Source organism: Cervus canadensis, chromosome 17 (genome assembly GCF_019320065.1).
Source record: "Cervus canadensis isolate Bull #8, Minnesota chromosome 17, ASM1932006v1, whole genome shotgun sequence".
Classification (NCBI taxonomy): domain Eukaryota; kingdom Metazoa; phylum Chordata; class Mammalia; order Artiodactyla; family Cervidae; genus Cervus; species Cervus canadensis.
The window spans coordinates 35,179,392-35,194,373 of NC_057402.1; the positions used below are offsets into that span (position 1 = coordinate 35,179,392).

General features: G+C 40.0%; 1 protein-coding gene across 1 annotated transcript in view; it reads right to left on the minus strand.

Annotated features, from left to right (window-relative positions):
* The window catches only part of PTPN9 (protein tyrosine phosphatase non-receptor type 9), a 73,363-nt gene that overhangs the window by 38,332 nt on the left and 20,049 nt on the right, over nucleotides 1-14,982 (minus strand). The window contains exon 2 of the mRNA XM_043490346.1: nucleotides 1,042-1,185. Coding sequence (XP_043346281.1) covers nucleotides 1,042-1,185 — 144 coding nt within the window. The remainder of the gene's footprint in view (nucleotides 1-1,041; nucleotides 1,186-14,982) is intronic.

The window sequence follows — 14,982 nt, forward strand, 5'->3', positions numbered from 1 at the left end:
TACTCTGTCCACATACCGAAATCCCTTCAGTGTCTCTTAATTAGTAAATCCCACCACCATTTACCACCCTGTTGCCCAAGTCAGAGACCTGGAATCCACTACTCCCCTTTCCTCACACACCAATTTAAGTAACTCTGTTCTATCAATTTCACTTCTAGAATCTACCTACTTTTTCTCTATTCCCACTAACACTATGCTTAATGACATGACAATCATCTATCTCCTAGTAAGTACAGCAGCCTTCTAATGGATCTGTCTCCGCTATAGCCCTTCTGATCCATCCTCTAAAGCACAGTGAAAAAATCTTTCCAGAAAGCATATTTGATCAACACATTTTGCTGTTCATACTGCCAATGAATTTCTCTGCCCTTAAAAAAAAGCAGATACTCTCTGATCTGGCCTTGGTTACCTCTGTTGCTCAATCTCCTGCCATACCCCCCCCTACTGAGCATTTCCGCTCAGCTCAATTTCCCTCTTGCCACCAGGCATCTGAACTTGCTGTTCTCTCTGCCATACTCCCCCACTGTCCGATTCCTACTCACCCTTCTTACTTTAGAAGTCATTTCCTTTGGGAAAGCTTCCTCGAGTCTCCTTACTGTGCTTTCCACAGAACACAGTTTTGCCCTATCATAGCTTTTCTGTAATTATTTGTTTACTCTCTTTCTAAACAGTAATCTCTGCGCCTAGAACATAGTAGGTATATAATAAATACCTGTTGAATAAATGAGTATTGAACAAGATGATCCATAAAATGGGTGTAAGTGAGCTTTAGTCTTAAACTCATAAGCTAATCCCAGTGCCTCTTATCCCCCTCTCCTTTTTTTTTTTTTTTTCCCCTCTCCTTTTTTAAAAAATTTATTTAGGGAGAGTCTGAATATCTTCAGAAGGATTTTCTGACTTCAAGGTAGGGCTTGTGGATACTGCTCCACTTTTTTCTTTTTATGGGAGTGGGGAGAAACACCATGTGTACAGACTGGCAGAGACACCAGCAACATAGAGAGCCCAGGTGCCACACAGCAGGTCCAGCTCTGAGCTACGTACTCTGTAGGAGTGAAACAACTCAATGGCGCGGAGCACATCAAACTTCCGGGCCATGAGGAATTTGACGGCCACATTCCAAGAGAGGGGGGAAACGTTGTACTGAACTGTCCACTTGTTAATCTCTTCAAGAAACTGCTTGGTGGCCTGTTTGACAAAGAAAATAAAGAATAATTATTAGAGAATTTATTTACAGAAACAAAAAAATAAACAAGAAAAAAAAAAAACCACTTTCTTCAAGCCCAAGCAAGTTTGAACCCCAAGACAGCAAGAAAAAGTAAAAGTTGGAAACCGATCTGAAATCAGAAATTATTACAATTCATACAACTCAATGAGGCCAGAAGTCAGAGCCAGGTTCAGAGAGCAGGGCTTACTTAGCGCAAGGATATATGAAGAAATAATAATGAAGGTTCCCAAATAAGATGCAAATTACCGGCCCCAAAGCAAAAAAACAGCAGAGTTTGTTTTTTGTTGGTTTTTTTTTTTTTTTAAAGGCTAAAAAAGAAGTAAAGGGCCCCTCTGAAGGGTTATTGCATAATGCACAGGGCAGTAAAGCAGCTCTCAGCTGCTGTTTTGGTCCCGTAAGCCGGTCACACACAGTAAAACAATTAGAAAATGGTTTTGGCTTTGGAATTAGCAATACTGTTGAGGGCAGCAAAACGATTATGACGAATTTAACGAATCTAAAGGCCAACTGCTCTTTGCACTGACTGACCTCACAGGACCTCTCTGCGCTTCATAAAGCAGCCCTCAAAACTGGACACTAGTGGCCAGAGGCTCATTAACAGCTCCTCTGGATAGTGGTCTGAGGGAGGGGTGTGAACGTGGAGAACCTGCTACTGGGGGGAGGGTGGGAAATTTTCATTTACATGGTTTAATCCCAAACTGACAAGATGCCTACTCCATAACTGTTGCTGTCTTCTAATCCATGTCCTTTTATCCTCCCTCACCCTACTTCTCCTTACGTTTTAACCAGTCTCTGCTCTAGCCAAACCACCCTTCTGTTTCTTCATTTTAGAACAGGATTTACATCAGGATTTTTTGGCATGCATATTCTAAATTGCTAAACATTTCCTATACTGCTACTTGGTCCCTTCCAACCAGAAACTTCTCTCACATATGGATTCCAAAATGTGATCAACTTGATGAGAATTCTGAAATTTAATTGATCAATCAACCCCACAGTTAAGATGTGTTAATTAAACTATTATGTATTTAACTATTTGTTAATATCTAAATGCCAACTGCTATGCTACATATAAGGAATACAAAAATGAGGTTTGCTTCAAGAGGCATAAGATCAACCTACTATGTGACCATGGTCTCTAATTTTTCGGTTCAAAAACAGGGGAGAAAGGGTAACAGCAATGACCTATTCAGAGTCTTGGCAACAAGTCCTACCTTGCAAATACAATCCAAATTGCTACATATGTGTTTAAACAAATAGCAAACTAGAGTCCCGGAAGAGTCAGCAATACCTCATACCACAGCCCCAATCTCTAGGAAAGAAAAAAGGCACTTTACAAAGTGGAGCAAAATCTAAGAGGACTGGGGCTGCATCCGAGCTTTAGAACCCTGCAGCTGAGGCAATATACCTCATATCAGCTGGAAAAGGAGGAAACCAGCAAAACTAATCAGACAAAGTGCATAAATAGAAAGAGCCAAGAAATAAAGGCTATGAAGAAAAGCTTTTACAGTCACTTTGGCCCAGAACCACTTGAAGTCAGACCAGAGAAATGAGTCCCAGAGAAGACAACAGGACAAACTTAGAATGCTCCACCAGAAAACAGTTGGAGTTGCCTAGTGGTCAGCATCAGAATGAGGAAAGACGGAAGAGAAACTGGAGCATAAAGATCCCAGAGACAAAACTTCGGGAAAACCGGAAGGTCCCAGGAGATTTTGTAAAGGCTATTTGTTTAACATATCATCTTTTAAAGCCAGCACTTCTGGGCATCTCTGAAGCTGCCTGTAGAATAAAACACCAGAAAAACAGAATATATTTTTCCTCCTTTTCTAATAAAAACAATAAACAGACAAATCAATATCCAGGTAGGAGGGGAAAATATAGTTAGATGACCAGGAGGTGATATGAACGCCACCTGTTAGGATGATTGTTTTTTATTTCTCATATCCCAATGAGCTGACTCATTGGAAAAGACCCTGATGGTGAGAAAGACTAAGCACAGGAGGAGAAGGGGACGGCAGAGGATGAGACTGTTGGATGGCATCACCAACTCAGTGGACATGGGTTTGAGCAAACTCCGGGAGATAATGATGGACAGAGAGGCCTGGCATGCTGCAGTTCACTCGAAGAGTCACAAAGAGTCAGACATGACTTACTAACTGAACAACAACAACAAGAGACATACAGGTTTCACACACTTCCTTCAAGGTACATATTGGCTTCCTTCTTATTAAACTAAGTTCCTTCAAGGTTCTTGATGTCGTGTAGCTCCCAAGAGCTGCTGCCTTGAACTGACCTCTGTTCCCTGCTGGTCAGGATGTTATTCTTGGCTTTAAGCACGGGAACAATTCCTCCAGATTTGGCCCGACTAGGCCTTGCATGAAGAGAGCCCAGTGTCCGACAAACAGAGATGTGGTATTCACAGATACAAATACACACATACACCACCCGTTATGTTCAGCTTCGGATTCACTCTCCGGTATCCCTATTCCTCTGGTGGAAGAGATGAACGTCTTATAGAAGCTAGAAAGGATGACCTTTCAACAACAGCCTCTCTCCAGTTAATCAGATCTTTAACAGCTTCTCTCCAAATAGTTAATCAGATCTCTCCCTCTGTTTAAATAAGGATTTGGCACAACCACTAAGGATAGACCACTTTGTGGTTCTGTTTGTTACCAGAAAAACAAGACGCAGATATTTTAAGGAGCAGTACACTCTTCAGAAAGGATCACTGAAATTCCAGAAATTAATACTCAGTATATTTCCTGGTGAAAGAATGAACTAAGTAAAAGGTGAGTCACAGCTTACAAAATACTTCAGCTCAAGGTCAATGGTTTGAATCTATCTAGGCTTATGAGTAACCACAAGTTGTTAACATCTGGAGGCTAAGGAGTGGTCACAGTTCAAACAGCCTTGGTCTTCCTCTGGGAAAAAGTCTGAACTGATGTGCAGAAAAACTAACCTTGCCACTTATAACCTTCCTCAATCAACTTGTTTGGTATATATAAGATTTGTTTCAGCATAGTCAAAGCTTATTGTAGGGGAATTCCCTGGTGGTCCAGTGACTGGGCTTTCGTGTTCCCAGTGCAAGGGGCCTTAGGTTCAATCTTTGGTTGGGGAGCTAGATCCCACATACTGCAATTAAGACCTGGTGTAGCAAAAAAAAAAAAAAAAAGCTTACTTTAATTATATACTTCTCTCTGAGTCTCTATTTCCTCATGAAAGGATAAGGCTTGAATAAGACAATGGATAGGAAGCATTCACCACAGTACCTGGTACTTGGTAGGTAGTCTCTGAATGAATGTTCATTCTCCTTTTTTTCCTTACTCCAGTCTTTTCACACTAAAACTTCTTTCGACAGAGATAGAACTCCTCAAAATCAAGTGACCGCTGTTGCCTCTCTTTAGCCTGCAGCAATTCAATCTCTCTAATCCTTTTTATCCAAAAGCATAAATTTAAATTGGAAATTTCCAATACGTGTTCAACTGCAAGACAAGTCTTGAAAGGAGCAACTTATCCTCATTCAGGGCTCTCTGACAACATAGCAAAAGCCAGATCCAGAGGTATTTATACCCTTGCTCCCAACTCTAAATGCTTTTGTCCCTACACTGGCAGCTCTGGAGATTAACACTGCCATCCTGAGCACAAATCCTTTTCAACAGCATCAAACTGCCTTGAGAGTATTTCTCATCATAATACAGGAACAACTTTGTGCAGGGCAAACACATGCACTGAAGCCAAAAAAAAGAGAAGGCACTGAATACCTAAATAAGAAAAGTGACTCAATATAAGACTCAGTGTCTGCCTTTCACTAAATATGAGGTTACCTCTGCATTTTGGCAAATATGCCATTTCCCCATTAATTTCAGTGACAGATGCACTAGTAAATTACCTTCTTCTTTTGCCTGTTTTCCCACCTTTCCTTCGTTGTGAATTGTCTTGTTATGTCTGTTAATCTCTTTAGTCCATATAAATTTGCCAGGAAACAGAATCTGAACTAAAATACACTAGCTTGCTTTAATGTAACAAGGTAAAGTCTGTTGAATTTTCAAACTAAAAACTACCATCTTCCCTTTAGCCCTCTGTTATTGTGTCAAACATGGAAATAAACCTAGTCTCTTTGAATTAGTATTTACTGGTTACTCTCAAATACTTTCATTTTATCAGGAAAATTTTGCCTTTTCTTAAAATGTGATTTTAAAAGAGCCAGTGTTTCCTTAAACAGGGTTTTACTGCATCTTGAAAGGAAAAAATTCTAAGAACAACTTCTGATTTTATCATGTTATGAAATAATGTAATAAAGAAAATCTGCAAAAAAAGGGAACAGGTCAATCAAAATCCCATCATTCCACAGCTGTTCTCATGTATTTAATAATTTAAAAGTTAAAATCAACAGAAAAATTCTAATAATTATATACTTTTTAAAGTTTATGTCCCTACAACCACCTCACTCCACCCCCACCCCCCAACACACACACATCTTGGAGAGAGGGAAGAAGAAAGAATATACTGTGTTAGTTCAGAGACTTGTTTCCTCCCTGGCAACCTTCCATGACTAGTAGCAGCAGCATCTCCCTTCAAGGCAACAGCACAGCAGAGCTTTCAGGCATCCACTCATGTGGTCAGTCAAGCATTTACAAGTATTTGCTGAGGAACTACTTTGTGCTAGGGGCTTCCCTCGTAGCTCAGTCAGTGAAGAGTCTGACTGCAATGCAGGAGACCTGGGTTCGATTCCTGGGGTGGGAAGACCCCTGGAGAAGGTAATGGCAACCCACTCCAGTATTCTTGCCTAGAGAATCCCATGGACAGTGGAGCCTGGCAGGCTACAGTCTATGAGTCGCAATAGTTGGACATGATTGAGCAACTAAGCGCGTGCACGCACACACACACACACACACACACACACACTTTGTGCTAAGCAGTACAGTAGCTGTTCAGACATAACTCAGAGAGAAAAAGACCCATTCTGAGCAGGTTACAATCATTTAAACATGGAGACCTATAAACAGGCCAGCATCATACAGTTTAAGTTTCAAGATCTATGAACAGAGTACTGTAAGATTCGAACTCTCAGGAAAATTAAAAATAAATCTTTTTAAAAGAATGCCTTGTAGGATGAATAATAATTTGCCAGGAAGAGATAAGAATTCTCATTAGAGGAAACAAAATATGTGTAAAAGTGGACTTCCCTGGTGGTTCAGAGGCTAAGACTGCACTCCCAATGCAGGGGGCCCAGGTTCAATCCCTGGTCAGGGAACTAGAGTCCACATGCCACAACTAAGAATATGCATGCTGCGACTAAAAACCCCAAATGCTGCAACAAAAATCAAAGATCCCATGTGTTGCAACTAACACTTGGTGCAGCCAGATAAATAAAAATAAATATTTTTTTTAAATACAGTATTTTTTAAAAAAGAAAAGCAAGTATTTTTTTTTTAATGTGTAAAGGCTGAGTCATGAAGGAATGGGGGTTACTGGGGGATACAGTGTAGCCGTATGCCGAGTGTATATGACAGAGATTGGCAGAAGATGAGCTGACACGGAGGCTGAGCCACACAGGAAAGGTCCATAATTCTATACCCATGAAGGATTCAACAGAGATCCTTAAGAGAAGGAATAAAATAAGTTTAGTTCTCCTCTCCCAGCTAAAAATGACTCTGCCAGCAGCAGGGAAGCCAGATAGAAGGGGAAATCGCGGTAGGGAGGGAAGTTCTGTTAAGTCAAGGCTCGTGCTCACTCAGTTGTGTCCAACTCTTTGGATCCCATGGACTGTAGCCCACCAGGCTCCTCTTCCATGAGATTTCCCAGGCAAGAAGACTGCAGTGGGTTGCCATTTCCCCTTGAGGGTATCTTCCCAACCCAGGGAAGGAACCCATATCTGTGGCTCCCGCACTGGCAGGTGGATTCTTTACCACTGAGCCACCTGGGAAGCCGAAGTCAAGGATCATATTTATTTTTATTCACTTAGCCTCTAGCACTGTGTCTGGCATAAATAAATACCTCTAATAATATCTAATAAATATGTATGAAAGAATAATGAACAACAGAACTCTGAACAACATTAACATTTGGAGGGCAGAGGAGGAAGAACCAAGGAACTTTTAAGATTCACTTTTAGAAGTAAAATGACCACTGAGTATCAAAGAAACATGAATGAAAAAACAAGAGTTGTCAAATATCCCCTACACACAAACATACACAATTACCTACAGACTCAGATGGTCTTTATGCCATATTCTATTAAAGCTTCATGGTACAGATAACACTCTTGTTGTAGAAACACCAATATAATAGAGAACAAATACATCATAACCAAAGAAGACTCTTCCCAGGAATGAAAAGGCAGTTTAACATAAGGACATCTACCAAAGCAATTTTCTATATAAACAGATACTAATGGAGAAAAAGTATATAACCTTCTCAAGAGATGCTGAAAATGCACTGTATAAAATTCAACACCCATTATATATATATTTTTTTTACTGAGCAAAATTCCCTCTAGGAATAGAGGGATCAATTGCTGAGCTCATGTGCTGCAACTACTGAAGCTCACAGCCTAGAACTCGTGCTCCACAACAAGGAAAACCACCACAATGAGAAGCCAGCACACCTCAACTAGAGAAAGCCCAAGGGCAACAAAGACCCAGCGCAATCATAAAAAAATAAATAAAGTTTTAAAATAATACTTGGAAAAAAAAAAAAAAGAGAAACCTGACTCATAAAGACAGGACTTTAAAGAAGAGAATAAAATCCAAAAATAATCTTAAGTATATGTAGAATTTGTATACATAATCCTTGTGTATATATGATACAAGTGATATGTCAATTAATAGGAAAAGTGTATTATACAAATTTGTTCACACATGCATAAAGTTTTGTAGATGAGTACACCAGAAAAAAAAAAACTGGTAATATTGATCACCTCTGAGGAGAGGAAATGAACTGAGACTAGGAAATAGGGTAAACTATAAACTTTCACATCTTTTAAACAACATCTGGATTGAACCCAGGTCTCCTGTGTTGAAGGCGGATTCTTTACCATCTAGCCACCAGGGAAGTCCAACCTAGTCAAAAAGTAAATAAAATTTATAGATATTAAAAGATAAATAAAAAGGGATACCATTATCTCCTATCAACTGATGATAGTTTACAAGACTGACATACATAGTATTGACAAGAATATAGGGGAATTCCTTAATTCCTTGGTGGGCCAGTGATTAGAACTTGGTGCTTTCACTGTGGGGACCTGGGTTCAATTCCTGGTCAGGGAACTAAGACCCAGCAAGTGACACAGGGCAGCCAAAAAAAAAAGAGAGAGAGAATGTAAGAAATGAATGCTTTCACACAATGTGGCAACTATATAATTTATAACACTTTTTTAAAAATAGATTTGGCACTTATCTAGCATAGTTTTAAATGTGTAAACCTTATGACCCACATAACCACTTCCAGGAATCCACTGTACAGAAATATAAACATGACTGTAAAAGACAGATACATACAGTTGTTTCTAATATTTTGCCATTAGAAATAATGCTTCAATGAATACTAGATAAACGGTTATTTACTGCAGCACTGTTTCTAATGACAAAATGTTAGAAATAACCTAAAGGACCAACAACAAATAAGGAAATGAATAAATTATGGAATGTTCACACAAAGGACCACCACATACCCAGAGTACATCAGTTTTCTGTTGAAAACACTAAGACACCACAAACATGACATCAATCTGTAAAATACAGAACCAAACACCTTTTATCCTTTTGTTCCATGCTAATACTTTTCTTTCAGAAGAAAAAAAAAAAGAAAAATATATATGAATTTCAAATCAATCCAAAATAGTTTTATTTGCTTACTTAAATTACTACCAATGTTACTTAAATTATACTATAATTACTGCCACCAAAAACTTTCTTAAAATGAAAAAAAGATACTCCAACAGGTAGCCTGCCAAAATTCCTAACCAAAAAAAAAAAAAACATGGCTAGAAATGAAAACCAAATCTGTGCAGCCATTCTGAACTATAAGTGGTCCTCATTTTAAATGCAATAACTGACCTTTTCATTTATTTTTTAAAAAGAAAAACACATAACTTTTTCCCATAAAAAAGTGAACTTACCACAGATCAATTAACCAAGTAAAAATCTGTTAACATCTCAGTGATTTATCAAAAAGTGGAAACAGTGACAGATTTTATTTTATTGGGCTCCAAATTCACTTTGGACAGTGACTGCAGCCACAAAATTAAGACACTTGCTCCGTGGAAGAAAAGCTATGACAAACCTAGACAGTGTATTAAAAAGCAGAGATATCCCTGTGCTGACAAAGGTCCGTACAGCCAAAGCCATGATTTTTCCAGTATGTACAGATGTGGGAGTTGGACCATAAAGAAGACTGAGTGCCAAAGAGTTGACGCTTCTGAACTGTGGTGCTGGAGAAGACTCTTGAGAGTCCCTTGGACAGCAAGGAGATCAAATCAGTCAGTCCTAAAGGAAATCAACTCTGACTATTCACTGGAAGAACTGATGCTGAAGCTCCAATCCTTTGGCCACATGATGCAAAGTGCAGACTCATTGAAAAAGATCCTGATGCTGCGAAAGACTGAGGGCAGGAGGAAAAGACAGCAACAGAGGATAAGATGTTTGGATAGCATCATAGACTCAACGGACATGAGTTTGAGCAAACTCAAGCAGATAGCAAAGGACAGAGAAGCCTGGCGTGCTACAATCCATGGGGTCACAAAGAGTAGGACACAACTTAGTGACTGAACAACAACTCCTAGTCTACCTCCCACTGGGGTCAGTTCTAGGATCATTCTTACAGCAGTTGAAAAATACAAGAAGGCAACAGCAGTGGTGCCTGCAATCAGACCTGCTTCACTTTCTTTTTTAAGTACTTACAGTGCACTCAAGTCTGATTTCTACTCACTTTTCCTTCATTGTCCTTATTTATTTTCTCTATTTCAATGGATCAAACTTTTAAAAAAATTAGTTTCACTTTCATTCATTTTTTATTTTTAATGTTTTCTTTCAAAAAGTCAGAGAAACTATGGGATATTTTAATGTCTCTAAATTTTGATTCCTTGGGCCTTAGCTATAAGAAATTCTGTATTTCACACTTCGTAATATATAAAACATGACATACAATTCTTAAATCCATATATTTAAATACCTTTCAGTGGTTCCCCAGTTTTCTCTAGCAATATACTAAATACAAAGCTCCTTCAGAGAAGAGACAGTAAATGTAATTTGTTATAAAAGATAAATCACTAATAGCAATCTGGAGAACAGTAATTTGGGAACTCACAACCAGTGACTTAAAACCACTTAGAATCTTGCACAGTGGATATTCAAATTTTTTCTTACTTTTTTTCTTGGCCATGGCATGCAGGATCTTAGTTCTCCCACCGGGGATTGAACCCGTGCCCCCTGCAGGAAGTACAGAGTCTTAACTGATGGACCACCAGGAAGTCCTGAAACTTTTCTTACTTTAAAGATATCTCCCCCCAAAAAAAAGCGATATCCCCACATCAGCAGTTGTCTCTATTCTGGAATCCATGTGTTAAACTATATAAAATCTCTTTCTTGGGACTCCCCTGGTGGTTCAGCGGTTAAGAATCCTCTTTGCAATGCAGGGGATGTGGGTTCGATCCCTGGCTGGGAAACTAAGATCCTACATGCTGCATGGGGTGGCCAAAATAATTAATTATTTAAAAATCTCTTTCTTTCACCCATTAAGAGACCAAGGAAATCTCAAATTCAAAGGACTACAAATCTCATCAAAAATGCTGAGTCCAGATAACCATGAAAGAAGGCCTAACACCATCCTCCTGATAAAACCACATGGGACTGGTTCTGAAATTCAGACTCTTCCATCTATTAATCAAGCACTGTGCAAGAACCAAAAAGAATAATAACTAATTGCTATTAAAGAATTAACATCACAATGGGAACTGAATAGCAAGAAACCTGAAGTAGGGCTGACCAAGCGAAGCTTCCCATAAGAGTCCAAAGCTCAAGCAATACTGAAGAACCAGAGCTAATTGAGTTATTAAACATGAAAAGCTCCTCAACATTAGTAACTTCCTACCAGCAGAAGTGAAGTCCTAGGGCTTATCAGCACTCCAACAGTCAAGCATGAAGGCCTTAGACCAGGAATAGCTGTTCACCAATTCCCGACGAACTAAAAATGTTCTATTCTTTTCAAAGTGCTCTTTCTGTCTCCCCTGGCTCATGGTTCCCTTCATAAGTAGAGCAGCATTGGTCACATATTACAGTAAAGCAATTCAATCCATTCATTTTTTACAGCAAGACTCTGCCCCTCCCTGTTCACATGGGCCAGAGTGTGGTCCAGCAAGAAGCAACCACTTGAGAAGCATTTAACATGCAGCAAAGAAGGAACTGTTCATACGTCATGTGCGTGTGCTCAGCTGCTTCAGCTGTGTCTGACTCTTTATGACCCTATGGATGGTAGCCTGCCAGGATCCTCCACCCATGGGATTCTCCCGGCAAGAATATTGGAGTAAGTTGCCATGCCCTCCTCCAGGGGATCTTCCTGACCCAGGGATTGAACTCCTACATCTCCTGCATTGGCAGGCAGGTTCTTTACCAGTAGCACCACCCAGGAAGCCTGGAATACATCATATTCAACCACATAAAGAAATCAAAGCACACAGAGCCTAAGCAAGCTGTTCAAGGTCACTCAACTAATAAATGGCATAGCTGAGGTTTTGAGGCTTGAATTCAAAACTTTTCAAATCCTACAGTCTCTCTACCCACTAAGTGGCCTTGAGAAATACTGGATACACATCATTCATCTCATCAGCATATATATTGTATCAGCAGTTCCCAACCTTTTTGGCACCAGGGATCAGTTTTGTGGAAGACAAGTGTTCACCTCCTGCTATATGGCCTGGTTCCTAACAGGCCACAGACCAGTACTGGTTGGGACATTACCTGAAATATATATTATGACATATATAGTATGTCGTGTGTTTGTCTATGCACAAAATTACTCTGGAAGGATATATAATAAACTGGTAACACTGGTTGTCTCAGAGGAGAACTAGGTGGCTGAGGGATATGGCAAGAGGGAGGATATTTACCAAATTCTCCTCTGTACCTTTTTAAGTTTAAATCATGTGACTACATTATCTACCCCCAAAATAAAATATATTAATTTTATATAGTCTTTAACTAAAAAATATATAATAAGGTTATCTGAACACAATGCCACCAAATGAAGATTTGGGGAGCTCTACAAAGGGATAAAGGATTATAACTGCTCTTTGGAACCTTCAGCACTAAACAGAAGAGCCAACTCACTGAAAAAGACTCTGATGCTAGGAAAGATTGAAGGCAAAGGAGAAGGGGGTAGAAGAGAATGAGATGGCTAGACAGCAACACCAGCTCAATGGACGTGACTTTGAGCAAACTCCAAGAGATAGTGGAGGAGAGAGGAGCCTAGTGTGCTAGTCCATGGTTGCAAAAGTCGGACACAACTTAGAGACTGAACAAGAAGAAGCACTAAACGGGATGTTCCAAGGCACTGCAGAATTGTGCCACATTCGCTTTCCTGATGGAGGCCTTTGCCAAAAGCATGTTTACTAAACACAAGCTGGCATCTCTCCTCTCAGGCTTAAATACCACTCTCCAGACAACAGTTATCAAACAGGATGAAGAACTCCCAGAGACAATGGAGGAAATAATTCAACAAGAAAATAAGGAAGCAAACATTTCTAAATTGTCATAGGAAAAAATTCATGTCCAGAGGTTGAGGGGCAGAAGAAAATAACACAGGCAAGAAACACAGGAAAAAAAAAAAAAAAAAGAAATCTGGAGAATAAACAGGAAGCTCCTCACCATCAACAAGAGCAAAGCCATCCATGTTTCCAGGGGGAAACAGGGGTTGTGGGGAGTGGCGGTGAGTACATAACTGGTCACTTTCCATAAGGACAAACCCAAAGGCAGCCTGCCAGCTGCTACCCATTCCAGCTGGTTAATAAGAGGGTGACCTACACAACCAGAAGAACCTGGAATGTATTTCTGGAGAAAAAAAAAATCAAAAGGATTTGTGGTACCCAGGTGATGGGGGAGGCCCTTAGTAACAATTATCTCTTCTTCCAATTGCTGGCTGAGACATAAGAGAAGAAAGGAGGATGTGAATGACTATCAGTAAATCAGATATGCCAGATCCTGCTGGAACATTCTTCTCCTTTCCCTCCTCCCAACCCTGGCTTACTTCTATTCACCATTTATTTGTTGTTTGTTGTTCAGTTGCTCAGTCATGTCTGACTCTTTGAGACCCCACGGACTGCAGCACACCAGGCTTCCCTGTCCATCACCATCCCCCAGAGCTTGCTCAAACTCATGTCCAGTGAGTCGGTGATGCCATCCAACCATCTCATCCTCTGTCATCCCCTTCTCCTCCCGCCTTCAATCTTTCCCATCATCAGGGTCTTTTCTAATGTGTCTGTCTAAATCCCACTTCTACATCCTGGAAGTTTTCACTGTCTTCCACCCAGGCACACAGTATTATGGAAGCTATTGTCTACCTGCTCCTGTTGGCCTGTAAGTTGAGGGAGGTTCAAGGGCCAAGTGTCCCCTGCTCACAGATGCATACGCAACGCCAAGCACAGTGCATGGCACCATTCTGATGAGCGAATATGTGAATGATGACGGGCTCTTGGCTTGCTAAAAGAGTGTTGTTCACAGGGAGTAGGAAGAACATGTTCATCTGAATACTTACTGATCTGACTATGAGAGTTTAAAACTGAAAACTGAGTGAGAAAAATTCCTGGATAAAACTGGCAAAGAATATCAGGAATGACAAAAGAAATGAGAGAGGTAACTATGAAGTCACAAAAGAAAATATCTGAAAATTAAATTGCCACTATCTTACGACATCTAGGGAACTTCCTGGTGGTTCAGTGGTTAGGACCTCATGCTTCCACTGCAGCAGGCAGTTCAGTCCTTCAGTGGGGAATTGAGATGCTTCAAGCCATGCAGAGCAGCCAGAGAATAAATAAATAAAATAAAAAGGACTGAAGAAAAGAGAAAATGCAAAGGAATAAAGGAGGTTCATTATTTTTTTTAAAAAAGACATCTATAAGAGAGATGTCCAAAATAAGTTAAAGTTTACAAATTTTATGAAGTAAGACATGGTTCCTACCCATGAAAATCTGAGTTTAATGAATTTGTGAATGCTATATGCCAATAGATGGGCAAATCTCACTCAAATCTTTTTTATATATGTAATTTATTTATTTTTGGCTGTGCTGGGTCTTTATTGCTACATAGGCTTTTCTCTAGTTGCAGTGAGCTGGGGCTACTCTTTAGCTCCAATGCATGGGCTTCTAATTGCAGCAGCTTCTCTTGTTGCAGAGCATGGGCTCTAGGGTGTGCAGGCTTCAGGAGTTGCCGCTCCTGGGCTCCAGAGTATCAGTTCAACAGTTGTGGCACATGGACTTAGTTGTTCCTTGGCATATGGAATCTTCCCAGATCAGGGATCAAACCTGTGTCCCCTGCATCAGCAGGCAGATCATTTACCACTGAGCCACCGAGGAAGACCTCTCATTCAAATCTTAAAGGGGAAAGTGGGATGGCAATGTGTCCCAAATGATATTCCCCAGTAGAAATTCGTAAATCACACTAGAGAATTTTTGAATGAGAATCAAAGAGTAATGGACATGGTAGAGCTGCTAGAGAACCCTTCAGCCTGCTCAATGATGGAGAATATAGATTATTTTTCTGATTGAG